The 26734-nt window shown below is 42.1% G+C and overlaps 1 protein-coding gene and 1 pseudogene across 2 annotated transcripts; both read right to left on the bottom strand.

Moving 5' to 3' along the window:
• Positions 1–936: 936 nt before the first annotated feature.
• On the bottom strand, positions 937–3927 carry LOC115150277 (60S ribosomal protein L10a). Of its 2 annotated transcripts, none has more exons than XM_029693393.1 (6): positions 3850–3927; positions 3297–3368; positions 3074–3154; positions 1815–1963; positions 1470–1642; positions 937–1153 (listed from the first exon to the last, which is right to left on the bottom strand). In XM_029693393.1, the coding sequence occupies exons 1-6, from the start codon at positions 3852–3854 to the stop codon at positions 983–985; spliced, it is 651 nt and encodes a 216-aa protein (XP_029549253.1). In that variant the 5' UTR covers positions 3855–3927; the 3' UTR covers positions 937–982. The 2 variants fall into 2 exon arrangements, with proteins under 2 accessions (XP_029549253.1, XP_029549252.1); XM_029693392.1 differs by having other exon boundaries at positions 1791–1963.
• A 6052-nt stretch (positions 3928–9979) lies between these two features.
• The window catches only part of LOC115150278 (peroxisome proliferator-activated receptor delta-like), a 44301-nt pseudogene continuing 27546 nt past the window's right edge, over positions 9980–26734 (bottom strand).

Consider the following 26734-nt stretch of genomic DNA (forward strand, 5'->3'; position numbering starts at 1 on the left):
AGGGTCTGAATACTTATGTTAAGGTGTTTATTTTGAATACGTTTGAAAACAAATCTAAAAAACAGTTTTTGCTTCATTATTATGGGGTATTGTGTGTAGATTGAGGACAATTTTTATTTTGTCAATTTTAGAGTAAGGCTGTAGCGTTACAAAATGTGGAAAAAGGGGTCTAAATACTTTCCAAATGCACTGTAGGACAGTTCTTACCCTGTGACTCGGCTCTATGCTCTCCAGTATCACCGAGTAGAGGAAAAGACAAGATAATCGTATTGTCACAGTAACCTCCTGTGCTCTGCTATTGAGAGGCAAACCGGCAGGAACATCAGGGGACTGTTTGCTTACATTATAAGGGATTGTGCATGCATTTTAAGTGGTACACATTTTTGCTCTGACTACATGGACCCTGTTTTAAGGACCATTTCTTCATGACCCTTACCCTGCTCAGCCTCAACACCTGTTCATTTTGAGGGCCCACTAAGCCCATCTGAAGCAGAATGGCAACCAAGAACTGACAAATTGAAGTTGTCAGCCATGCAGACTTCAAACCAAATATCATTTTTAGGGAAAATTAATATCGGTCTGCATTAGATTTGTCCATGTGACCAATAAATTGCTATCCCCTCCAACCGCTTGTCATGTTAGCCACTCCCATCAATTTCACTGACTAGCTTCCGTAGAAACTGGGGCAGACTGACTCTAGTATGCGTTATTTCTGTGAATCTGTACCTTGAGTCTCGATTTAGCTCATTTGCCCCCTTTAGAAACGTAATCTGACATTTAATTATAAATAGACATTGTAGACATTGTGCTACTTCCAAAAACAGGCTGGTAAATATTTCGTTTTTTAATATCAAAACGTCTCTGATCCCTTGCAGAGAGGATGACCAGCACTACACAAAGTAGTCTGGGACAATAAGAATACCCACAAAGCGAGGATATGTTTTTTATGTCCTTTTATTGGTAGTAAAAGCAATTTTGTCCTCTAGTAGAGGCGCTGGGGCTTTCCCATGGTGCTTTTGACATAGAGGGCACGGACATTCTGCCAGTTCTTCTTCAGCAGAGACACCAGGAAGTTAACTGCCAAGTGGATGTTGTAGACCAGCTCCTCCTCTGACATCTTCACGTGACCCACAGCCACTGCCAGACACAGCACCTGAAATAGAGTGGCGAGGAGATTGGGTCATGTTACAATGGCAGGTAGCCTAGCGGTTAAGAGCATTGGGCCAGTAACCGAAAGATCGCTGTTTTGAATCCGTGAGCCGAATAGGTAAACAATCTGTCGATGTGCCCTTCAGCAAGGCACTTATCCAGAGTGACTTACAGGAGCAATTAAGGTTAAGAGTGTCTGCTAAATGCTAAAGTGTAAATGAACAGGCGGATACATAAATGCATTGATCATACAGACTGCATGTCTCCATCATGTAACATCTACAATAAAAGTACATATCTGGCACCAGACCGATTCATACCTTCTTCATCTGGAACTTGATGGTGGATTTGACCTCATCAACCTTGACGTTGAGGTTCTCGTTGTGGGTGAGCAGGGAGGGGAATTTGCCAGCCTTGTTGAGCCCAGGCCCCAGGATACGAGGGATCTGCTTGATCAGCGATTCCGAGGCCAGAAAGGCATCATACTTCTTGGCTGTTCAGGCAGAGATTAGAGTCAAGAACAGAACTATCAAGACCCAGACCAGAGGTGGACCAAGCGCTTCAGGACAGGGGAAATGTAAGACTAATTTAAATGCAGATAAACAGTAGCAAGACCTAGACAGATCATAAGATGGACTATCTGGATATGACTTGAAGCACCACACCCAATTTCTTGACCATTTTCTTGTTCTTGTTGAGTTTCTTGAGGGCCTCAATGTCCATGTGGGGCAGCTCTGCAGCCTTGGCCTCATCACAATGCTGCTGGTCTCCCAAGATGCACACAGAGAACTTGGGCCTGGGGGTGGTCTTCAGTCTATAGGGGCAATTCAGAACAGTTGACAACCATATGGCACAACAGTAATGCTCAAACCACATAACGGAGGGGCTTCACCATATGGCCATGCTAGAATGGACACGCAACTAAAGAGATTCTAACCCGTAGCCCTTTCCTGCAGTCAATGACCAAAACTGCCCTCTGGCCTCATGGCTGGAATGTTAATATTTTCCCTCATTTTAACATTAATAAAGATATTTAAAAAAACAGACGAGAACCCGGTGTTTCTACATCTAACAGTTATTATATTTCAGTCTTGTGTAATGTATATAAAGTGTAATACTGGGATGCAAAATCAAAATTGAATACATTAAATATATCTGACACGGTACGTGTCTTTTTATGCCCATAAAACATATGTGAGGTGTATACTTTTATGTTAATGTAGATTTGTTTAAGACTACCAAAAATCACTTTGACCCTGACTTAGCCGACTGCAGTAAAAGGCTAAACTTAACTTGACCCAATCCTTTCCCAAACCTAAATCCTTAACGTTACACCACTAGCTTATGTAATTCCTGACTAGACAATAGTCACTTCCACCCTTCAACATTGCCATCCATTGACTCCCCAAAATGGGCGAGATCCAAACCCAGAGGGACGACTCGTACCAGAGAAGAGTACTCTATAGTCTTACCAGAACCACAGACGGGCTTCCCTTCTGGACTGCACCAGCAACACCATTACCTAAAATGGTCGGCTCGAAGGTGGGCACAAAGACCCCCCTTTCTGCCTCCCCTCATGTTTTAAGACCCAGGGTAGGGGTCCGTCTGCTGGTTCCCTCCCGCAAGGCGAGGTTCAGTCAGACTACCCAGAACACTTCTGCACCATCCGTCCCACAACAGCCCTGCTATTGGAATTTAGTTTCTGTATGAGTTAGTGAATGTGTATAAGACATGCTGCAAGAGTGTGTCTGAGAGATTGTACATTACTAGATAAGTGTGGATCTTGAGTGTGCATAAAGAGGACTGGGTTTGAGCCAGTGAGTTTTTAATGTCCAGATCAAGGGGACGAACCAGGCCCGTTCACATTCAGGACTAAACGGGGCAGACAGGCAGAAGGATGGGTGACACAGGAAAGAGGCCAAACCTGACTGTGCCAGAGAAACGCTTATCCTTCTGGGGATCATAGTTCTTCAAGCTGATCTGGAGCTCTACAGACTCCGTGAACCTTTAGGAAGACAAAGTAAACCAATCAAGATCATCGCTGAGATTTACCTAAATTAGGGGTTGGGACAACATGCATTATTTTATTTAAATGGCTAAACCAACGTGCAAAAGTTGCTAACGGTACACTAGAGAAAGGGTCTTACTTGCGTGGCTTGGCAAGAGATCCCACCTGGACCTCCTTGACCACCTCATAAAGCATATCCCTGGATACCTTGCTGTAATTAAACAAAATGTCATTGAGTCAGAATGCCATATAATTATACATAAATGTTTTGCCAAATGACTAATTCATTAATATTATCGCCCCCACATCCCACTGAACTGACTTGACGCCATAGCAGGTTCTCGATAGTAGTCGACAAACCGGTAGTCTATCGAGTACTTATAAAAGCCAGTAAAATGTACAAATCACAACTATTACAACATTAACCATGTCCAGTTATGTACGACACTACTTAATTCAGTTCGGAACATAAACGATTACGATTTCATGTTAGATGGATATGGATTTGTCCGTAGTGTTAGCATTCAAGCTAGTTGCACTATGGCAGAAGCTAGCTACTGTAACTACACTCCACACTGCTCATGAGGTTCAAAGAGAACAGGCTGAGTTAGTACGTTTTAAAGTGATCACTGACAACAATATAACATGTCTGACTTCTTGTTTGTTTTTTACTTGTTGTGATTTCCTCTCACCTCATATTGACGGTACTGCTCTCACGCGACAGAGCATTGAAAAGGAGGAAGCAGGGGCAGTCCGTCGCAAGTTATAGACGTATTTCCGTGACGTAAATTCCGTGATTCCCGGGACGGCCATATTTGTAGTTTTTCTCGTCTCTAGCCTTTTTTATGAAATTAATATATGGATTTAGACATGTATATCACTTGCAATAACAATATTCTAACTAAAGCATGTTAAAATACTATACATAAGCCCTATAAATAGTATTGTTCGTGCAGTATCTTAGACTTTCAAAGACATAAAAGAACAAATAAAGTATTTAGTCATAATGTGGCATTGGAGGCACAGTGAGATATTTATTACTGAACTGATGCTGAACTGTGACCTGCCTTGCCCATGTGATCTTCTATAAAATTCAATGTCCATTTATAAGACGAAGTAGAGAACAGGGGATGCTACACTGGTAAGACTGATGCCCTTAGGCTACAGCGACAAGCAGATTGATGAGAGACTTGTGTTAACACATAAGCCATGTCTATCATCAATCATAACACCCCACAATTGTCACAATGCCTGTAAACTAAGTGCTTATGCATGTTACGTTCTCCAGTTTCTGTGTTGTGGTTTGTGTATTTGTATGTGTATCTTTCAGGACGGATTCCTGAATTTCCCCAAACTTACCGTGCGAAGGAATAAATTCCCTGTAAACGGTATTCTCTGCCTTTTGTCATCCTTACTCACACCTACAGTCCATACCTCTTTCACACCACGGAGAGTTGAGTTGTAGCAGGGTGTTGCGCTCCCTCTTCCGAGAGGCGTGCATAACATAATGGGGGCTCATCCGGGATTCCATTAAACCCACCGGACCCTGCTGCACTGAGCTCTCTGTGATTAGTGATTGAGGTGTGATGGTAGGTTGTGAGTTTGGGTGACTTGTTTAGTTTGTGTGTGTTCAGTGGACTTCTGTGTACAAGATGGCTGCCTCAGCCATCTCCAAGTTTTTTGAAGCGCCCTCTTTTGATTGTTTGGTGAGGTTTCGGAAAGCAGACCTTTTAGCTGTAGCTGACCATTATGGCTTCGTTATCCCTGAGAAAGCCCTAAAGGCTGAGCTTTTGGTGCTAGTCAGGGAGGGTTTAATGAGGAAACAAATTCTCTCATTGAAAGATGATGAGAGGGAGGCTTCAGGAGAGACGAGTAGACCTTCCGATGCCAAGTCGGATGACAAGGCGGAGGAAGGGGTTGCTCGTACCCCCTTTACATTGCCCCGATTCGATCCTTTATCTTCTGCTTCAGGTCGTTCAGGCGGGACTGCTAGGCTGAAGGTGAGGCTGGCCCGGTTAGAAATGGAGCAAAAAGATAAAGAGAGACAGATGCAGTTTGAACTTGAAATTAGGAGAATGGAAATTGACTAGGAGGTGAGGATCCGACAACTGGAGCTAGACGCTGGCTCCAGTGTGACTCCACAAGCTGCTTATCATCAAGCCCACTTTGATGTGAGTAAAAATATAGCTTTAGTCCCTCCATTCTGGGAGTCGGAAGTTGATTCCTATTTCTCTGCTTTGAGGGTGTGGCCGCTGCGCTGCATTGGCCACTCGAGGTTTGGCCGCTCCTGTTACAATGTAAATTATCTGGGAAAGCCCAGGAAGTAGTAGCTGCTCTCTCCCTGGAAGACAGTTTACACTATGATACAGTTAAAACTACCATGTTGCGGGCTTATGAGTTGGTGCCTGAAGCTTATAGGCAGCGCTTCAGTAACTACAAAAAAACATCTCACTGTACTTTTGTTGAGTTTGCTAGGGACAAAGAGTCTCTGTTTAATCGCTGGTGTTCAGCCAGCAAAGCTAATACCTTTGTTGATATTCGGGAGTTGATGCTGTTGGAGGATTTTAAAAGCAACCTCCCTGATAGAATTGTAGTTCATTCAAATGAACAGAAAGTGGTGACATTGGCCCAGGCAGCAGTGTTGGCAGATGAGTACGCTTTGACACACAAGACTGTCTTTGGTGCGCCTCGTTTTGAAGGCCGAACGATTACGTCCTCAGTGCCTCGTTCAGGTCGCTTTTCCTCTGACAACCCTAAGCCTTTTCATGAAATCGGTGAATGTTTTTACTGTCACCATGTGATTGCGGACTGCCCGGTTTTGAAAAATAAACCGAAACAGTCCCTGTCACCGTCCCCAAAAATGAAGTGTGGATTTAGTCAAGTCTATGGCTCGTCCATTGGACCGAGTTATTGATTCAGCATTTGAGAAACCGGATCCTGTCTATGCCCCGTTTATATCTGCCGAGACACCGAGGCAGCGCAGTCAGTAATGGTTACTGATGCTTTACCCTGGTCTCCTGAAACGTATTGTGGCTCGCATGTCATATTACAGGGGATAGAGACAAAAACAGTACCTGTACCATTACACTGGGTCCACTTAGTGTCAGACTTGGTATCAGGACGTTTCCGTGTTGGTGTAGTGTTTACACTGCCAGTAAAAGGAGTCACATTGTTACTAGGGAATGATATCGCTGGTGGTAATGTCACTCCTGTGTTAGAGGTAGTAGACAACCCAGAAATTAGAACTACAGATGAGAAACTGGTTCAAGCATTTCCACGTTTTTCCAGCTTGTGTTAACGAGGGCACAATCTCGCAAGCTAGGAGATGTTACCCCCGTAAAAACTAAGGCAGGGGAAAGTGAAATCGCGCCCCAATTACATGACATTATTTTGTCTGTCAACCCCGAGAAGGTGATTGAATGTCAAAAGGGAGACACCAGTCTTCGCAAGTGTTTTGCTTTGGTAATTTCCATTGAGGAAGCTAAAACTAAGGAGACTGCCTACTTTATGGAAGTAGGAGTTTTGATGTGTAAATGGGCAGCTCATGACACAGTTAGTGACTGGAGTGAAGTGTGTCAAGTGGTTGTTCCTACACCGTTCCGACAGCAGGTGTTGTCACTCGCCCATGACCAGGCGTGGTCCGGACACTTAGGGATCACAAAGACTTATAACCGAGTCCTTCGACAATTTTTTTGGCCAGGTTTTAAGTCTGACGTTGTCCAATTTTGTAAAACATGCCACATATGTCAACTCACTGGGAAAGAAAATCAAACAGTTCCTCGTGCACCGCTCTGCCCGATTCCTGGGGTGGGGGAAACGTTTGAAAAAGTGATAATTGATTGTGTAGGTCCGTTGCCAAAAACCAGGTCAGGTAACCAGTTCTTACTAACAATAATGTGCAGTGCTACTCGATACCCAGAGGCTATTCCTCTACGTACAATAACAGCTAAGACTGTGATGAAGGCACCAGTGAAGTTCTTCTCTACGTTTGGACTCCCTAAAGTAATCCAAACTGATCAGGGATGCAACTTTATGTCAAAGCTGTTCTCTAGTGTGTTGAAGACAGCTGTGTATTTCCCATCAGGTCTCCAGTCCGTATCATCCGGAGAGTCAAGGGGCTCTCGAACGCTGGCATCAGATGCTGAAGGCAATGCTACGCAAGTATTGCATGGATACCAGTACCGATTGGGATGAGGGGGTGCCCTTTGTCCTATTTGCTATTAAGGAAACAACACAAGAGTCCTTAGGGTTCAGCCCTGCTGACCTTGTGTTTGGACACACCCCGCGGGGTCCGCTGAAAGTTTTGAAGGAGCATATCTTATCTCCTACACCCAGTAGCGCCCCTAAAAATGTGTTGTATTAAGTCAGTAAGATGCAGGAGAGACTGCACGCCGCATGTGCGTTAGCCCAAAAGTCTCTCTCCTCTACTCAAAAACGCATGAAGTTGCATTATGACAAAAAGGCTGTTGGCCGTTCTTTTGCACCAGGGGATCAAGTTTTAGTTTTGTTGCCAATCCCTGGCTCATCTCTGTTAGCACGTTTTTCTAGACCATATCTTGTGGAAAAGAAACTCAGTGACACCAATTATGTGATAAAGACCCCAAGATCAAACTAAGGATCTTATCCTATTGATAAACAGTTTTCTGAATGTGTTTCAGGACGTTCCAAGTCGCACGTCCATCTTGGAACATGAGGTGGATGTGGGGAACGCTGCTCCTATAAGTCAGCATCCGTACCGGGTTAATGCAAAGAAAAGGGAGGTAATGAAAAGTGAGGTAGCTTATTTATTACAGAATGACATGGCAAAACCCAGTAAGAGCTCCTGGAGTTCCCCGTGTATTCTTGTTCCTAAGCCTGACGGTACGGCTCGCTTATGTACGGACTATCGTCGACTAAATGCCGTTACAAAGTCTGATTCTTTTCCTCTACCTCGCTTAGATGACTGCATTGATAGAATAGGCTCTGCTGCTTACGTTAGTAAATTAGATTTGCTAAAAGGTTATTGGCAGGTACCTCTGACCTCTCGAGTTTCTGACATCTCGGCTTTCGTTACGCCAGATAACTTCGTACAATACACTGTGATGCCCGTTGGAATGTGTAATGCACCTGCTACTTTTCAGCGGCTAGTTAACATTGTGTTTGCGGATGTACCAAATTGTACTGCTTACCTTGATGATGTGGTGATTCATTCATCTACTTGGTCTGATCATCTCGCCACCTTGAAAAGTGTGTTTCAGCGGTTGGAGAATGCTTCTTTAACCCTCAATTTGGACAAGTGTGAGTTTGGGAAGGCTACAGTGACTTACTTAGGGAAACAAGTGGGACGAGGTCAAGTGCGCCCAGTAACTGGCAAAGTGGAAGCAACTGTTGCTTTTCCTGCTCCCACGACTCGCCGCCAGTTGCGCAGATTCCTGGGGATGGTAGGGTACTATCGTACATTCTGTAAGAATTTCTCGACGGTAGTAGCTCCCCTTTCATCTCTGCTTAGTCCCAAGGTACCACTTAAGTGGTCCCAAGACTGTAACTATGCTTTTGAGTCCGCTATAGAGCTACTTTGTTGTGGCCCAGTGCTTGCCGCCCCCAACTTTGACAAGCCTTTTAAGTTGGAGGTAGATGCTAGTATAGTGGGGGTGGGTGCGGTTCTCTTGCAGGAAGATGAAGAGGGAGTGGATCGACCCGTCAGTTTCTTCTCCCGTAAGTTCAACTCGTGTCAGTCAAGGTACTTCACCATTGAACAAGAGACGCTGGCTTTATTGCTAGCCTTAGAGTTCTGAGGTATATGTGGGCTCCAGTGCCTTGCCTGTAATGGTCTTCACGGACCATAATCCGTTGGTGTTCTTGAAGCAAATGTACAATCAGAACCACCGCCTTATGCGGTGGGCTCTGATTGTACAAGGATATAATGTACAGATAGCCTATGTGAAGGGCTCGGTAAATGTGGTTGCCAACGCTCTATCACGGGTTTAATAACTGGGGACGCGTTGGTTTTTGTTATTGCAAACTGTATGTTTGCATTTTTTGTGGTGGGCGTGTTACGTTCCCCAGTTTCTGTGTTGTGGTTTGTGTATTTGTATGTGTATCTTTCAGGATGGATTCCTGAATTTCCCCAAACTTACCGTGCAAAGGAATAAATTCCCTGTAAATGGTATTCTCTGCCTTTTGTCATCCTTACTCACACCTCAGTCCATACCTCTTTCACACCACGGAGAGTTGAGTTGTAGCAGGGTGTTGCGCTCCCTCTTCCGAGAGGCGTGCGTAACAATGCACTAACTTTTACAGTCTCACGTTCCTATTCAAATGCAGTGGGGGGCTATAACAGTCTGATGTCAGGTTAGGGTTCACAGGAAGAGGGACACTGTATGTAGTGGTCCACCCATACCCCCCCTCGGTGGGCTCCATTCAAGTTTGATTGAACTGATCTGTATGTAGGCTGGATACCGCAGCCTGAGCCCAGCCTGTCCGTGAAAAACAATGGCTGGGGGGTGATTGTTGAGACGCATGGCCTCGCTCACTGGGTTCACACACACACCTCAAAGGAAACGCTGTCTCAGGAAGGAAGCCAGGGGCCGCCAGGCTTTCCAACGCGTGACAGTCGATAGACACAGACCTGACCCATCCAGTTGTAGAGGATTGGTTTTATTTATCTTGCTCTCACACATGCACTAGAACTAATAAAGTGCACTACTTTTGACCAGAGACACTTTATTTGGTTGATGTTCTTGACATTACGATAAACATGTAACATATGAGATTTTATCCAATAATTGAAAACGAGAACATCACATGTAGTCGAACAAGTAAGAAGAAAGCAAAACACAAAAGTATTAACCAATGTTTTTTAATCAACCATTTATAGGAAGTTCTATACCAAAGGTAGAAATCCTATACTTTCCCTCAGACAGTTAACACCAGGTGTTTATACAGATGTTAAATAGGGGGAAGTGCACAGTATTGCTGTGGTAGACCGTAGAATATTTCAGACCTGTGCTGTTGTGCTCATAACATTTGTATGCAGAAATAAAATCATTAGACAACAATTGATTCAAAGAAAAATGTACACAATTTAGCTTTTTTCTCATGCAGCAGTACTACTTTGCTGACATTTCATTGTAACTTGTTCTATTCAGTAACTGAAAAGTTAAAAAAAAAATCCCTAGAAGTTTATGAACACATCAAATGTGTAATTATAACTAACCACAGGCGGTCCATGACAATGACATTTTTGGGGGCACCAGAAAAAAAAGCAGGAAAATAAAATGATTCATACTGAGAGAAAGGAAGAAGGTAAGAGAATTAAAGAAAGATGAATACAGGGAGAGAAAGGACCCCCCATCCGCCCCAGGGTACACTGACTCCAAGTGGATACAGCACACTAACCAGAACAGGTGGTTCAACACTGTCACTTTATTATTATCATTGTCTCAACGGTCTCTGCTGTTAGGCGAGCATCAGATCACTCATTTGTGCTTTATCAAGTCCCTGTGAGCAGAAATAAAGCGCTTATTCAAGAGATATCTGTAACCTCTCTACTGTATAGGCAAGGAGTCACATATGTCCTCCCCTTACTCGTGCTAGAATAAACTTTTTTTGCAATTTTAATGTCACAATATAGAAAATAATAAAAACAGAAACATACATTGTTTTGCATAACATTTACATAATTGCTATGTACAGTAGGAAGTGCAGTATTTCATCAGTTACCATAATTGGCTGACCTAAAAGAATGAGGATAAACCTTTTTCCTCGCATGGCAATTTAGATTGGTCCCCCTGCTGCCATGCATCTCTGAATTCTGATGGCTTGTCTAGAAGTAATTTTCTAGAAGTAATTTCTTGACCGTTGCCATGTATTTCAACTCTTCAAATGCTTACTCACTCCCTTCAATTGATCATGATCTAGATGGGTACAATCTATATGGTGGAAGCACTACAGAAGCTTTTGCTGTATTGCTTTCATTTGACCGGGCCTTTTTAGATCAGTGAAGAAGCGATAGGAAGGAACCAAGGGAGAAGGATCCATTTTTCTCTAAGTGTTATGAACGGGTCAATCCCTGTCTGAAGTTCGACTGCGTGAGGGAGCGATAGTTGGCCAAATCCATAGCACCATACTTAGTGGAAGAATAAGAAGAGAGGAAAAGAAAGAAAGCGGGAAGCTCCTAATATGAGAAAAGTACTGTTAGAGTTTAGCTTGTTGACTGTGCGCAGTTAACAGAACACCACCTGGCTGAAAAAAATATATACATACCATACTTCAATTATACATAATTAAGTAAACATAAGTAAAATCAGGCATTCAAAACGTCTTATACAGACACTGTGATCAGGTTCACCTTCACAGTATGACAACACAGCATCATCCCATGGTTTCAGACCCATCAGTTGTACACAAAACAAAACAAAAGGTATTGAGGTTAGGATGTTGTAAGAATCTATAAATGTATGTGTCCATTGAAAAGTGAGACTGACTGGACTGTGTGTGCTTCCTGGTCTAACAGGAGGAGAAGTGCAGGGGGTGGACCTCAAATGGAGGAGATTCATATAGAAAAGGCATACACAAAATCACAGCTCCTACTATCACACATTCTCTGGGGGTGTGACGATGGATTTTGTTCACTAGCACAGAAAGGAGGTTCTTCGAACCCGGGACTGTGAGTTATCAAACAAATCCAAACCGTTCTATGATTAGATCAGTGGGAGGTTGAGGGGTGTGAATTAACACATATGTGGAAAGGAGAGCTAAGGGGGGTTTGGTGATAGGTTATCCCAGTGTTATGGCCTTAGGATGGGATGGTAGGGACGGACGGTCAGGGGACACCTATGGTTGCCGACAACCCTCATTTGTAGAGGCAAGCAGAACAGCATTTTTCTGAATATCAGCATCACGACTTCTCAGGAAGTTTGTAACACAAACAATGGCAGAACAAAGTCTGGTAATGACCCTGAACTGCAGGGTTAAGAATGTGTTGACTGTTGTAAAAAACACTGCGCATCGGGAGAGACTACAAAAATCTGTTGTATAAAAAGAGCAACGCTGATCATCCTTGTAACATTTAGGGGGAAAAGAGGAGTCTTGGTTTTGTTGTGGCGTTGGTTGATGAGCTGTTTGGTATTCTCCTGGAAATGAATACCTCGACACTGCACCTTCACCACATTCAGAGCAGGACACTACAAGCCCTTCAACCGCTTCAGTCCTGTCCAACCACAGTCAAAGGCCTGCTATACAACAGCATCCACTTGAAACAGCTCAAATCACCTTCTATTTCGGGCACCCAAACACTCACACACGTTTAATATGTGGCAGGGTGTATGTTACTCTGTATGTCTCCCATTAGTCTCTTGCTCCATTCCAGGTCAGTACATGTCATTCGTACAGTCCAGAGACAGTCAAGAGACGTGATGATGAAAGCAACTTGCTGCCCAAACTACGCTGATTTATAATCAATCAATTGCATCTGAACAAGAGTGTGCAGCTACATATACATAGTTCTAACTCCCACCAGCCAGTGGTTTCAGAATAAACGCTGACACACCTGATTCAACTGATCAAGGTCGTGGTTGATTGGCTGATGAGGTGAATAGTGTGTTAATGCTGGGCTGGAACAAAAACATGCACTCCCTGTGACTCCCAATCCCAGAAACCAGGAGTGAGTGAACACTGCTGCTGTACTAGGAAGCTAAACCAGTCCAGTCAGTACATGTCCTTGTAGATCTCCTGCAGCAGCGGGTGCAGCGAGGTCTCTGACTCGGTCTTCTTGATCTTCTGGACCAGCATGGCGTTCTCAGTGACCAGCTGGCGCAGGTCGGCCATCTTGTTGAGCAGCTTGGGGAAAAGGTACTTTGAGTCAGTGTGGTTGGCCAGCAGGTGCTGGTCCAGGGCCTGCAGGATGCTGTCCTGAATCTCCTCCACCTGCTTGATGTTTATCAGCCCCGGACGGTCTGACAGGAGGAGAGAGAGGGAAAGGATGGGAAGAGGAGGGGCGAGAAAAGGAATGGGGAGAGGGAGGTAAGTATCTGTCAACTGGTAGAAAACAAACTTATATTTTAGCACTAACCTCAGCTTTTCTTAGTTACCTTAGGCTTCTGATGATAGTAGAGGGGTTAGGGTTATTAGGACAGTGTATTGTGGTAGTACAGTAATGAGTTTTCCCGGTAGCACCAGTATAGAATCAGCACATACCTCCACAGAGGATGATGGCGGCCACGAACAGGGCCAGGTCACTGTCATCCAGCTCCAGGGCGTTGAACTTGACCGCAAACTCAAACTTGGGCTCCATGATCTCACTGAAGGGGCGCCGCAGGCTGCGCAGGAACTCCCGGGTCACAAAGCCCTTCCCGTTGGCCACCAGCAACCCGTCCTTGTTCATGAGCGAGGGCAGCATGGCGAAGATGGCCTCGTGCACGCCGTACTTCAGCAGCGTCACCTGGTGGGGGGAGGGAGAACCGCAGCCTGATTTTCATCGCCTGATATCTCAACTCTTTGCTTATGCCAAGTATGTACACTGCATTTGGAAAGTATTTAGACCCCTTGACTTTTTCCACATTCTGTTACATTAGAGCCTTATTCTAAAATGGATTTAATAAAACATTTCTCATCGATCTACACACAATACCCCATAATGGCAAAGCGAAAACAGGTTTTTAGAACATAGAAGATATATACATTTTCGAGTCTCATAACAAAGGGTCTGAATACTTATTTAATTGTGATATCAGTTTTTATTTTTTTTATACATTATCAACAACAAAAAAAATCGAAAAACCTGTTTTTGCTTTGTCATGATGCAGTATTGGGTGTAGATTGATGGGGGAAAAGCATTTTAGATTAAGGCTGTGGAAAAATAATGTGGAAAAAGTCAATACTTTGGGAATGCACTGTATACACGTTCTATATGTTATATATAGTAGTTTGGGTCCTGAACGCTGATTGGTTGAAACAGCATTCTAGCTGTGCGTGTGTGAGATATATTTTATTTATATATATAACATTTAGTGATTTTAGGGGCAAGGCCAAGGTCTGCCAGGGCACCAAGGCCATTAACCAAAATAGCCAATTAAATTGATCTGAAAACCAAAAAACACTAGCTATTCTGTTAAGAAAAACATAAGTGTATGTTAATGTTAATATTTTTTTATTTAACCTTTATTTAACTTGGCAAGTCAGTTAAGAGCAAGGTGGCGCCGACAGATTGTCGCCTCGCTTCCGAATCCTTAGGAACAAGCATTTCGCTACACTCACTTTAACATCTGCTTACCATGTGAGCAATACAATTTGATTTGAAGAACAAATTCCTATTTACAATGACGGCCTACCCCGGCCAAACCCAACCAATTGTGCGCAGCCCTATGGAACTCCCAATCACGGCCGGATGTGATGCAGCCTGGATTCGAACAAGGGACTGCACTGAGATGCAGTGCCTTAGACCACTGGGCCACTTGGGAGCCCAATACATACATAATAAGCCTACATGTCAAAGTGAAGGTGATAGGCTACAGTCTCATGTCCAGACCGATGCTGACAGGAGGGAGGCGCCTGAAAATGTAGTCAAACTTTAATTAGACTTTTAATTACATAGATATAGGCTAAACGCCAGTCATGTTTGACAAATATAACGTGAGATAATTAATATAAAGTCTAAAGGCTTGATTCTGTCATACTCAAGGCACTGTTCGTTCAGATAGCAGAGAAAGGCCAGTGCCTGTTGTGCACAGCAACATCACCCACCTTACAATCTGAGCAGAGGCAGTCAACACTTTGAAACTATTTAACCATAAACCATTAACATTTTAACATCTTGACCATGTTCTGTTATAATATCCACCCGGCACAGCCAGAAGAGGACTGGCCACCCCTCATAGCCTGGTTCCTCTCTAGGTTTCTTCCTAGGTTTTTGGCCTTTCTCAGGAGTTTTTCCTAGGGAGTTTTTCCCAGCCACCGTGCTTCTTTCACATGCATTGCTTGCTGTTTGGGGTTTTAGGCTGGGTTTCTGTACAGCACTTTGAGATTTCAGCTGATGTACGAAGGGCTATATAAATAAATTTGATTTGAAATTTGATTTGATAAACTTAATTGTTTAAAACCTGGATGTTTTTTTTGTAATTTTATGAGGCATGTCTTACCGTGTTCCAACCACAGGAATGTTAAGGGGATTATTTTATAAGCACTTCCTTATTTGCCATTGAAACCAATATTTCTCTCATGTTCTCAACTTTCTTTTTCCAGCAGCCAAAGACGCAGTCCTAGTCATATTAACAACCCATGCTAGTTGTTGCATCTTTCGATCTTGCCTCTACATTTCTAAAGGCTATTTTCATCTCTGCCATATTAAACTGCTCACATTTGCGATGCACTTTGGAGAATGGTGTTTTCCCAGTAATTGCTTTTTGGAACATTTGGGCTTCCGTGTGTGCATTGCTGCGCTTATAATGTGAAGAAATAGCCTAATAGTTGATCAACATTTTAAGCTAAACGTTCTGATCTGTTGCATCAGCTTCATTGCTTTTAAAACACTTTTTTTTAATGAACAGTTGTTGTATTAATTTGGGCTCTATCATCCCTCATCCCACAACATACTTGATTGTTTGAAACCGGAATGTTTTTATTTCCTAATATGAGGCATGTCTTACCTTACCTTGCTTCAAAGTTGCCTATAGTCAAAATCTGACCATGGAAACCTGGAGGCAATTATTTTAAAAAGACTTCATAGGTGGCGTGTGAGTTTCAAGTTTGGGTAAGCTTACAATTTTTCCTACAATTTCTACTGTTCTGTGACAGTTAGGATTTTCATATGCACATTTTCATGGAACAGTTTCATTTAAATTATAACATTTTCATTTATCAAAATCATTCACGTGATTAATCATACAAATCTGAATTAAAATAATAAAAACTAAAAAGTTAAGTCAACAAATGTGAGATCACCAGCCATTGAAACAATCCACAGCAATATTTTTAAGGAAGCTAATGATCCTCGATTCTTTTGTGGCTAAGTCATGCTTTCTGGTGAAATATTTTATTTATTTCTGTATAGACTGGAGTAATTATATAATTTTGGAAAAAGTATTTCCACTTACTTCCCGTTTGGACCCACAACTATGCCATTTCTCTCCTGTTCTATTGGCTTTCATATTAACTTTAATTAATCATCCAGAAGCCAAAGGCACAATCCTAGTCATATTAGCAAACCATCCTAGTTGTTGTATCTTTAGATTGCCCCTAAGTTTCTAACAGAGATATTCATCTGTCACACACAGCAAACCTACTTACCACAGCTCGCATTGATGTGCCATCCTGGATGAGCTGCACTACCTGAGCCACTTGTGTGGGTTGTAGACTCCATCTCATGCTACCACTAGAGTGAAAGCACCGCCAGCATTCAAAAGTGACCAAAACATCAGCCAGGAAGCATAGTAACTGAGAAGTGGTCTGTGGTCACCATCTGCAGAACCACTCCTTTATTGGGGGTGTCTTTCTAATTGCCTATAATTTCCACCTGTTGTCTATTCCATTTGCACAACAGCATGTGAAATTTATTGTCAATCACTGTTGCTTCCTAAGTGGACAGTTTGATTTCACAGAAGTGTGATTGACTTGGAGTTACATTGTGTTGTTTAACTTGTTATGGACAGGGGGCAGTATTTTCACGGCCGGATAAAAAACATACCCGATTTAATCTGGTTATTACTCCTGCCCAGAAACTAGAATATGCATATAATTAGTAGCTTTGGATAGAAAACACTCCAAAGTTTCTAAAACTGTTTGAATGGTGTCTGTGAGTATAACAGAACTCAAATGGCAGGCCAAAACCTGAGAAGATTCTGTACAGAAAGTACCCTGTCTGACCATTTCTTGGCCTTCTTTGTCATCTCTATCCAAAACAGAGGATCTCTGCTGTAACGTGACACTTTCTAAGGCTCCCATAGGCTCTCAGAAGGCGCCAGAACGTTGAATGAGGACTCTGCTGTCCATGGCTGAAAAACAGTAGCGCATTTGGATTGTGGTCGATCTGAGAACAATGAGACGGGCGCGCGCGTGCACGTGAAGAGTCCATTTTGAATTTTCAGTCTTTGAACGAAAACAACGACTCCCGGTCGGAATATTATCGCTATTTTACGAGAAAAATAGCACAAAAATTGATTTTAAACAGCGTTTGACCTGCTTCGAAGTACGGTAATGGAATATTTTGAAATGTTTTGTCACGATACGCGTCGGGCGCGTCACCTTCCTTACCCTTCGGATAGTGTCTTGAACGCACGAACAAAACGCCGCTATTTGGATATAACTATGGATTATTTGGAACCAAACCAACATTTGTTGTTGAAGTAGAAGTCCTGGGAGTGCATTCTGACGAAGAACAGCAAAGGTAATCCAATTTTTCTTATAGTAAATCTGAGTTTGGCGAGTACCAAACTTGGTGGGTGTCAAAATAGCTAGCCTGTGATGGCCGGGCTATCTACTCAGAATATTGCAAAATGTGCTTTCACCGAAAAGCTATTTTAAAATCGGACACCGCGATTGCATAAAGGAGTTCTGTATCTATTATTCTTAAAATAATTGTTATGTTTTTTGTGAACGTTTATCGTGAGTAATTTAGTAAATTCACCGGAAGTGTTCGGTGGGAATGCTAGTTCTGTTTTTTTTATATAAATATGAACTTGATTGAACAAAACATGCATATATTGTATAACATAATGTCCTAGGAGTGTCATCTGATGAAGATCATCAAAGGTTAGTGCTGCATTTAGCTGTGGTTTTGTTTTTTGTGACATTATATGCTAACTTGAAAAAATGGGTGTCTGATTATTTCTGGCTGGGTACTCTCCTGACATAATCTAATGTTTTGCTTTTGTTGTAAAGCCTTTTTGAAATCGGACAATGTGGTTAGATAAAGGAGAGTCTTATCTTTAAAATGGTGTAAAATAGTCATATGTTTGAAAAATGGAAGATTTCGGATTTTCGAGGAGTTTGTATTTCGCGCCACGCCCTATCATTGGATATTGGAGCGGTGTTCTGCTAGCGGAGCGTCTAGATGTAAGAGGTTAGTGTTCCCTTTATTTTTTTGAGCAGTGTATTTCTTCAAATGGCCGGTAAATTAAAATCTTTCCGGTCACGTTCTCCAGCGCCACATTTTCCTAACAGAAACCCTGATTGTCTTACATGCACAAACAGCTGAAATACTGTTTCAGCCAATCAGCCTCCAGGACCCAAATGACCCGGTTTATAATGGCCAATATACCACACCACCTCTGGCCTTATTGGTTAAATATATCATAGCTTGCTATATATACACAATTCCTGGCTGTACAATAACTTCCAACTTGGACAACAAAACTTTTGATTAACGATTTGATTGAATGTAGTGTTGCTGTATATACCTGGTCGTTGAGGAAGAGGTCTACGAAGCCGGGGATGCTCTTGGCAAACTCAGTGAGCTCCCTGACCGTCTCCACCGTGGTGCACTGGCAGCGGTAGAACACGTGTACCCCTATCTCCTTGTTGGGGGTCGTACCGTTGATCAGCTGTTTCCACACCAGCCCGTTCTCAGCCTGGCACAAGGAGTCCATGTCGTGAATCACAAAGGGCTGCAAAGGGGGGAGAGAAAAGAAAAAGGAAGGGTGAGAGAAGTTATTTAGTTAAGAAATAGAAGTATAATAACAGTAACAGACTTTTCACTGGAAATTGCACTCTGTCTGTGCCTGGTTTAGGAAGATACACTGATAGGAAGGAACAGTGGTTGCATACAGCCAGCCTATAAATCAATGGTGACACTGACATTTTGGCCTGTTCCCCTGTCCTTCCCGTCTCAGACACAACAGTGATAAGGCCTTGAGACAACCAGGATTTTTAACACAAGTTTATACACAGCTGCTAGACAACCAACACTACTGGAGAGCTAGGCAGTGTAAACAGAAGTGAAGTTTTAGTGCAGCTGTGCACCTTGGTGCTCCTGTGCCTCAGACTGCCATTCTAGAGTATAGGCTACATGCCTGTTGCTTCAATTAGTGTTGATTGAAATTACAGAATCAAAAAGGCCATGGACACAATTGAAGTGCATGGAAATGACTTAAGGTATCATTTCTGAAAAAAATATTGTTTGATGAAACATTGAATTTGGCCATACTGCTATCAGCCCATAGAAATGCATTGAATAACAGCTTAATTTATGAACAGAGTCCCTTCAAAAAATAAGATCAAAAAATCTTGATCTTTCTTATAACTCCTTATTTTAGGCACTAAACTATCTCCATATATACAGTGCATTCGGAAAGTATTCAGACCCCTTGACTTTTTCCACATTTTGTTACTTTACAGCCTTATTCTAAAATGTATTAAATTCCCCCCTTTATCTACACATAATACTCCATAATGACAAAACAAAAACAAATTTATACCAGAAATACCTTATTTACGTAAGTATTCAGACCCTTTTGTTGTGTATATTCTAGTTTTGTCCCCCCTTGCTTACCTACGTTGAAATGCTTGGAATGTTCTTCCTGTGAAACGCATTAAACAATGCCCACGTTAATTTCTACTCCCGTCTCATGTCCTGTGGAGCTAGCCAGTTGAGTGATGCTAGCTAGCTTTTGATGTCAGGCAACGAGAGCCTCTAGGGATAGGAAGAGTTTCGCTGCGGGAGAAAGTGAAGTCATCATGAGTTAAAAGAAAGAAAAAGAAGGGGTCTGGTGTAAGGGACCGTCTGAAAAGTGTGAGAAAGAAAAATAAACCGAAAATGTCTGCATTAATTGGAAATATAGGAACATTTGATGAATCTGTGGAACAATGGAGTTCTTACACAGAACGTTTTGAGTACTTTGTGTTGGCAAATGGAATGAACCTGTTATGGATAGGGGGCAGTATTTTCACGGCCGGATAAAAAACGTACCCGATTTAATCTGATTATTACTCCTGCCCAGAAACTAGAATACGCATATAATTATTAGCTTTGGATAGAAAACACTCCAAAGTTTCTAAAACTGTTTGAATGGTGTCTGTGAGTATAACAACTCATTTGGCAGGCCAAAACCTGAGAAGATTCTGTACAGGAAGTACCCTGTCTGACCATTTCTTGGCCTTCTTGATCATCTCTATCCAAAACAGGGGATCTCTGCTGTTACGTGACACTTCCTACGGCTCCCATGGGCTCTCAGAAGGCGGCAAAAAGCTGAATGGTGGCTTTGCAGGCCCTGGCTGAAAAACATTAGCGCGTTTGGATAGTGGTCGGTCAGAGTACTATGAGACTGAGGCGCATGCACGAGTCGACTCCATGTTTACTTTCTCTCTCTTTGTACTAAAACACGGTTTCCCGGTCGGAATATTATCGCTTTTTTACGAGAAAAATGGCATAAAAATTGATTTTAAACAGCGGTTGACATGCTTCGAAGTACGGTAATGGAATATTTAGAATTTTTTTGTCACGAAACGCGTCGGGCGCGTAACCCTTCGTCACCCTTGGATAGTGTCTTGAACGCACGAACAAAACGCCGCTATTTGGATATAACTATGGATTATTTTGAACCAAACCAACATTTCTTATTGAAGTAGAAGTTCTGGGAGTGCATTCTGACGAAAAACAGCAAAGGTAATAACATTTTTCTTATAGTAAATCTGACTTTGGTGAGGGCTAAACTTGGTGGGTGTCTAAATGGCTAGCCCTGTGATGCCGGGCTATCTACTTAGAATATTGCAAAATGTGCTTTCACCGAAAAGCTATTTTAAAATCGGACATAGCGAGTGCATAGAGGAGTTCTGTATCTATAATTCTTAAAACCTGTTAGGGCTAGGGGGCAGTATTTACACGGCCGGATAAAAAACGTACCCGATTTAATCTGATTACTACTCCTGCCCAGTAACTAGAATATGCATATAATTATTGGCTTTGGATAGAAAACACCCTAAAGTTTCTAAAACTGTTTGAATGGTGTCTGTGAGTATAACAGAACTCATATGGCAGGCAAAAACCTGAGAAGATTTCATGCAGGAAGTGGCCTGTCTGACAAGGAGTCGTTCTTCTTGTCTCTGTTTATTGAAGAGTGGGGATCTTAGCTGTAACGTGACACTTCCTACGGCTTCCATAGGCTCTCAGAGCCCGGGAAAAAGCTGAACGATGACGAGGCAGCCTCTGGCTGAAACACATAATCGCCTTTGCCAAGTGGCCGATAAGAGGACAAAGGAATTAGGCTCGTGCCCGAGTCGACCCCATGCTGTATTTTCTTTCGGCTGTTTACCTAATTGCAGATTCCCGGTCGGAATATTATCGCTTTTTTACGAGAAAAATGGCATAAAAATTGATTTTAAACAGCGGTTGACATGCTTCGAAGTACGGTAATGAAATATTTAGAAATCTTTTGTCACGAAATGCGCCGTGCGCATGACCGTTATTTACCATTGGGATAGTGTCTTGAACGCACTAACAAAACGCCGCTGTTGGAACATAACTATGGATTATTTTGGACCAAACCTACATTTGTTATTGAAGTAGAAGTCCTGGGAGTGCATTCTGACGAAGAACAGGAAAGGTAATCAAACTTTTCTAATAGTAAATCTGATTTTGGTGAGTGCTAAACTTGGTGGGTGTCTAAATAGCTAGCCCTGTGATGCCGGGCTATCTACTTAGAATATTGCAAAATGTGCTTTCACCGAAAAGCTGTTTTAAAATCGGACATATCAAGTGCATAGAGGAGTTCTGTATCTATAATTCTTAAAATAATTGTTATGTTTTTTGTGAACGTTTATCGTGAGTAATTTAGTAAATTCACCGGAGGTTTGCGGGGGGTATGCTAGTTCTGAACGTCACATGCTAATGTAAAAAAGCTGGTTTTTGATATAAATATGAACTTGATTGAACAAAACATGCATGCATTGTATAACATAATGTCCTAGGGTTGTCATCTGATGAAGATCATCAAAGGTTAGTGCTGCATTTAGCTGTCTTCTGGGTTTTTGTGACATTATATGCTAGCTTGAAAAATGGGTGTCTGATTATTTCTGGCTGGGTACTCTGCTGACATAATCTAATGTTTTGCTTTCGCTGTAAAGCCTTTTTGAAATCGGACAGTGTGGTTAGATTAACGAGAGTCTTGTCTTTAAATAGCTGTAAAATAGTCATATGTTTGAAAAATTGAAGTTTTCGGATTTTAGAGGAATTTGTATTTCGCGCCACGCCCATCATTGGATATTGGAGCAGGTGTTCCGCTAGCGGAACATCTAGATGTAAGAGGTTTTAATGACCTAAGGCTCGTATTTCTGTGTGTTATTATGTTATAATTAAGTCTATGATTTGATAGAGCTGTCTGACTGAGCGATGGTAGGCACCAGCACGCTCGCAAGCATTCATTCAAAATAGCACTTTCGTGCGTTTTGCCAGCAGCCCTTCGCAATGCATTGCGCTGTTTATGACTTCAAGCCTGTCAACTCCCAAGATTAGGCTGGTGTAACCGATGTGAAATGGCTAGCTAGTTAGCGGGTGCGCGCTAATAGCGTTTCAAACGTCACTCGCTCTGAGACTTGGAGTAGTTGTTCCCCTTGCTCTGCATGGGTAACGCTGCTTCGGAGGGTGGCTGTTGTCGATGTGTTCCTGGTTCGAGCCCAGGTAGGAGCGAGGAGAGGGACGGAAGCTATACTGTTACACTGGCAATACTAAAGTGCCTATAAGAACATCCAATAGTCAAAGGTATATGAAATACAAATCGTATAGAGAGAAACAGTCCTATAATTCCTATAATAACTACAACCTAAAACATCTTACCTGGGAATATTGAAGACTCATGTTAAAAGGAACCACCAGCTTTCATATGTTCTCATGTTCTGAGCAAGGAACTTAAACGTTAGCTTTTTTACATGGCACATATTGCACTTTTACTTTCTTCTCCAACACTTTGTTTTTGCATTATTTAAACCAAATTGAACATGTTTCATTATTTATTTGAGGCTAAATTGATTGTATTGATGTATTATATTAAGTTAAAATAAGTGTTCATTCAGTATTGTTGTAATTGTCATTATTACAAATAAATAAATAAAACATTTGGCAGATTAATCGGTATCGGCTTTTTTTGGTCCTCCAATAATCTGTATCGGCGTTGAAAAATCATAAATCGGTCGACCTCTAATCTGACCACAACACTTTCACCCAGTTGTCCTCTGAATCATTCAGATGTTCATTGGCAAACTTCAGACGGGCATGTATATGTGCTTTCTTGAGCAGGGGGACCTTGCGGGCGCTGCAGGATTTCAGTCCTTCACGGCGTAGTGTTTTACCAATTGTTTTCTTGGTGACTATGGTCCCAGCTGCCTTGAGATCATTGACAAGATTTTCCCGTGTAGTTCTGGGCTGATTCGTCACTGTTCTCATGATCATTGCAACTCCACAAGGTGAGATCTTGCATGGAGCCCCAGGCCGAGGGAGATTGACAGTTCTTTTGTGTTTCTTCCATTTGCAAATAATCGCACCAACTGTTGTCACCTTCTCACCAAGCTGCTTGGCGATGGTCTTGTAGCCAATTCCAGCCTTATGTGACATCCTTGGAGAGCTCTTTGGTCTTGGCCATGGTGGAGAGTTTGGAATCTGATTGATTGATTGCTTCTGTGGACAGGTGTCTTTTATACAGGTAACAAGCTGAGATTAGGAGCACTCCCTTTAAGAGCACTCCTAATGCAAAATGCAAATCAATTTATAACATTTTTGACATGCATTTTTCTGGATTTTTTTGTGGTTATTCTGTCTCTCACTGTTCAAATAAACCTACCATTGAAATTATAGACTGATCATTTCTTTGTCAGTGGACAAACGTACAGAATCAGCAGAGGATCAAATACTTTTTCCCTCACTGTATAGTGATCAAAAATATAGACGCAAGTGTTGGTCCCATGTTTCATGAGCTGAAAGAAAATAAAAAAAGCTTATATCTCAAATTTTGTGCCCAAATTTGTTTACATTCCTGTTAGTGAGCATTTCTCCTTTGCAAAGATAATCCAGCCACCTGACAGGTGTGGCATATCAAGAAGCTGATTAAATGGCATGATCATTACACCTGTGCACCTTGTGCTGTGAACAATAAAAGGCCACTCTAAAATGTGCAGTTTTGTCACACAACGCCACAAATGTCTCCTGGACTGTTGCCAGATAATGACATTTTAATTTCTCTACTACCATAAGCCACCTCCAACGTCATTTTAGAGAATTTGGCAGTACGACCAACCAGTGGTTGGGCCTACGCCCTCCCAGGCCCACTCATGTGAAATCCCTAGATTAGGGTCTAATAAATTTACTTCAATTGACTGATTTCCTTGAACTGTAACTCACTAAAATTGTTACAAATTGTTGCATTTATATTTCTGTTCAGAATATTTCATTTACATATGGATACTCTACTGGGCTGGAGCTGGTCTTGCCGGTGAGGATGCTGCGAGCCTTCTTCTTGGTCATGTTGAGGTTCTTCAGATAGGCATTGTTGACCTGCTTGGCCAGGGATTTGAGATCCGAGCCATTGGGGTTGGTGGTCGGGGCTCTCTCTCCCGCCAGGAGGCCCGCCACCAGCTTCCTCTTCTCTGCCTCCGGCATGCGGCCATACCGGATCGCTGGGAACAAGCAGGAAAACTCATTTTAGTCTGCATCCATAAATTGGGGATACTCACAAATACTCACTGATGGGGTACATCCCCCACTTTCTCCAGTAAACATGTGAGAATAGGAAGGTGGTTGTGTCTCACCGTCATGGGACATGCCCAGCAGCAGGCACTTCTGGAAGCGGCAGTACTGGCACTTGTTTCTGCTCTTCTTCTGGATCTTACAGCTGCGCTCACAGCGCTCGTACTCCAGCTTCATACGGATGGTCCGCCGGAAAAACCCCTGAGAGAAACCGAGACAGTAGAGGGGGGAAGAAAGAAAAAACAGTGAGAAAGGGTTTATTAGATATATAGAGTTTACAGTTTATAAATTATGCAAAAAGCTGCTCCAATACATTTTATGTAACACATTCTGGGAGCGTCCTGGGATCTTCCCATCCCTTCAATCCCTGCTTCCTCACCTTGCAACCCTCACAGGCGTGTACTCCATAGTGGAACCCCGAGGCCTTGTCTCCACAGATACGACATTCCACATTGATCCCGGCCCCCGTCCCATCCTCTCGACCCAGGAGGAGTTGGTCCGACAGCGATGGAGACGACGTCTGGGACAGATCTGGAGAAAGATAGACAAGGGAAGGTTCTGTTATTCTAAGGCCCTGAATCCCTGACTGACTTAACCTAGGGACAGGAGTTTCTCCTGATCACATTACCAGACAAGGAACATCTCGTCATATAAATGTACTTGTATTATATTTGGGACTACTGAACAGTTTAATTATTCATATAGTTAGCAATCCACATGGAAATGTGTGTAATATGAAAGCATTTGTCTGTAATACTGGAGTGACTGTAAAGAGATGGAAGTGAGATAAGGATGACACTGGAGTCAGACTAAAAATGTTAAAGTTAATGTTGGTGCCACCAGTCTGGACAGTATATTTATGGCTTTGCGTGAATCACTGGGCTATATGTACATTTACCAACACTACCTCAACAATGTTATGTATATGTGCAGTGATTAAAGTACTTAAGTAAAAATACCTTAAAGTACTATTTCAGTAGTTTTTGGAGGTATCTGTACTTTACTATTGATATTTTTACTTCACTAAAATAATGTACTTTTTACTCCATACATTTTCCCTGACACCCAAAAGTACTCGTTACATTTTGGATGCTTAGCAGGACAGACATGTTTTATAATTCACATACTTATCAAGAGAACATCCCTGGGCATCCCTACTGCCTCTGATCTGGCGGACTCACTAAACACAAATGATTATTTTGTAAATGATGTCTGAGTGTTGGCGCATGCCTCTGGCTATCCCTAAAGAAAAAAAGAAAAAAAAGAAAGAAAATGGTGCCGTCTTGTTGCTTTATATAATGAATTTTAAAATATGATATACTTTTACTTTTGATTGTTAAGTATATTTCAGCAATTACATTTACTTTGATACTTAACTGTATTTAAAACCAAATACTTTTATGCTTTTACTCAAGTAGTATTTTACTGGGTGACTTTCACTTTTACTAGAGTCATTTTCTATTAAGGTATCTTTACTTTTACTCAAGTATGACAATTGGGTACTTTTTCCACCACTGTTATGTGCAAAGGGAGCTTGGCGTGGGTGCACTTGCGCGCGTGTTTATGTGCATGTTTCTATATGTGTATATGCAGTGCTGTAAAGTGCTTAAGTAAAACTACTTTAAAGTACTACTTAAATCATTTTTGGAGGTATTTTTACTTTACCATTTATATTTTTGACTACTTTTACTTCATTACATTCCTAAAGAAAATAATGTACTTTTTACTCCAAACATTTTCCTTGACACCCACAATGGTCAAATTCACACACTTATCAAGAGAACAAACCTGGTCATCCCTACTTCCTCTGATCTGGCGGACTAACTAAACAAATGCTTTGCTTGTAAATAATGTCAGTGTTGGTGTGGCCCTGGCTACTTTTGATACTGAAGTATATTTAAAACAAAATACTTAGACTTTTGCTCTAGTATTTT

Source organism: Salmo trutta, chromosome 16 (assembly GCF_901001165.1).
Source record: "Salmo trutta chromosome 16, fSalTru1.1, whole genome shotgun sequence".
NCBI classification, from domain to species: domain Eukaryota; kingdom Metazoa; phylum Chordata; class Actinopteri; order Salmoniformes; family Salmonidae; genus Salmo; species Salmo trutta.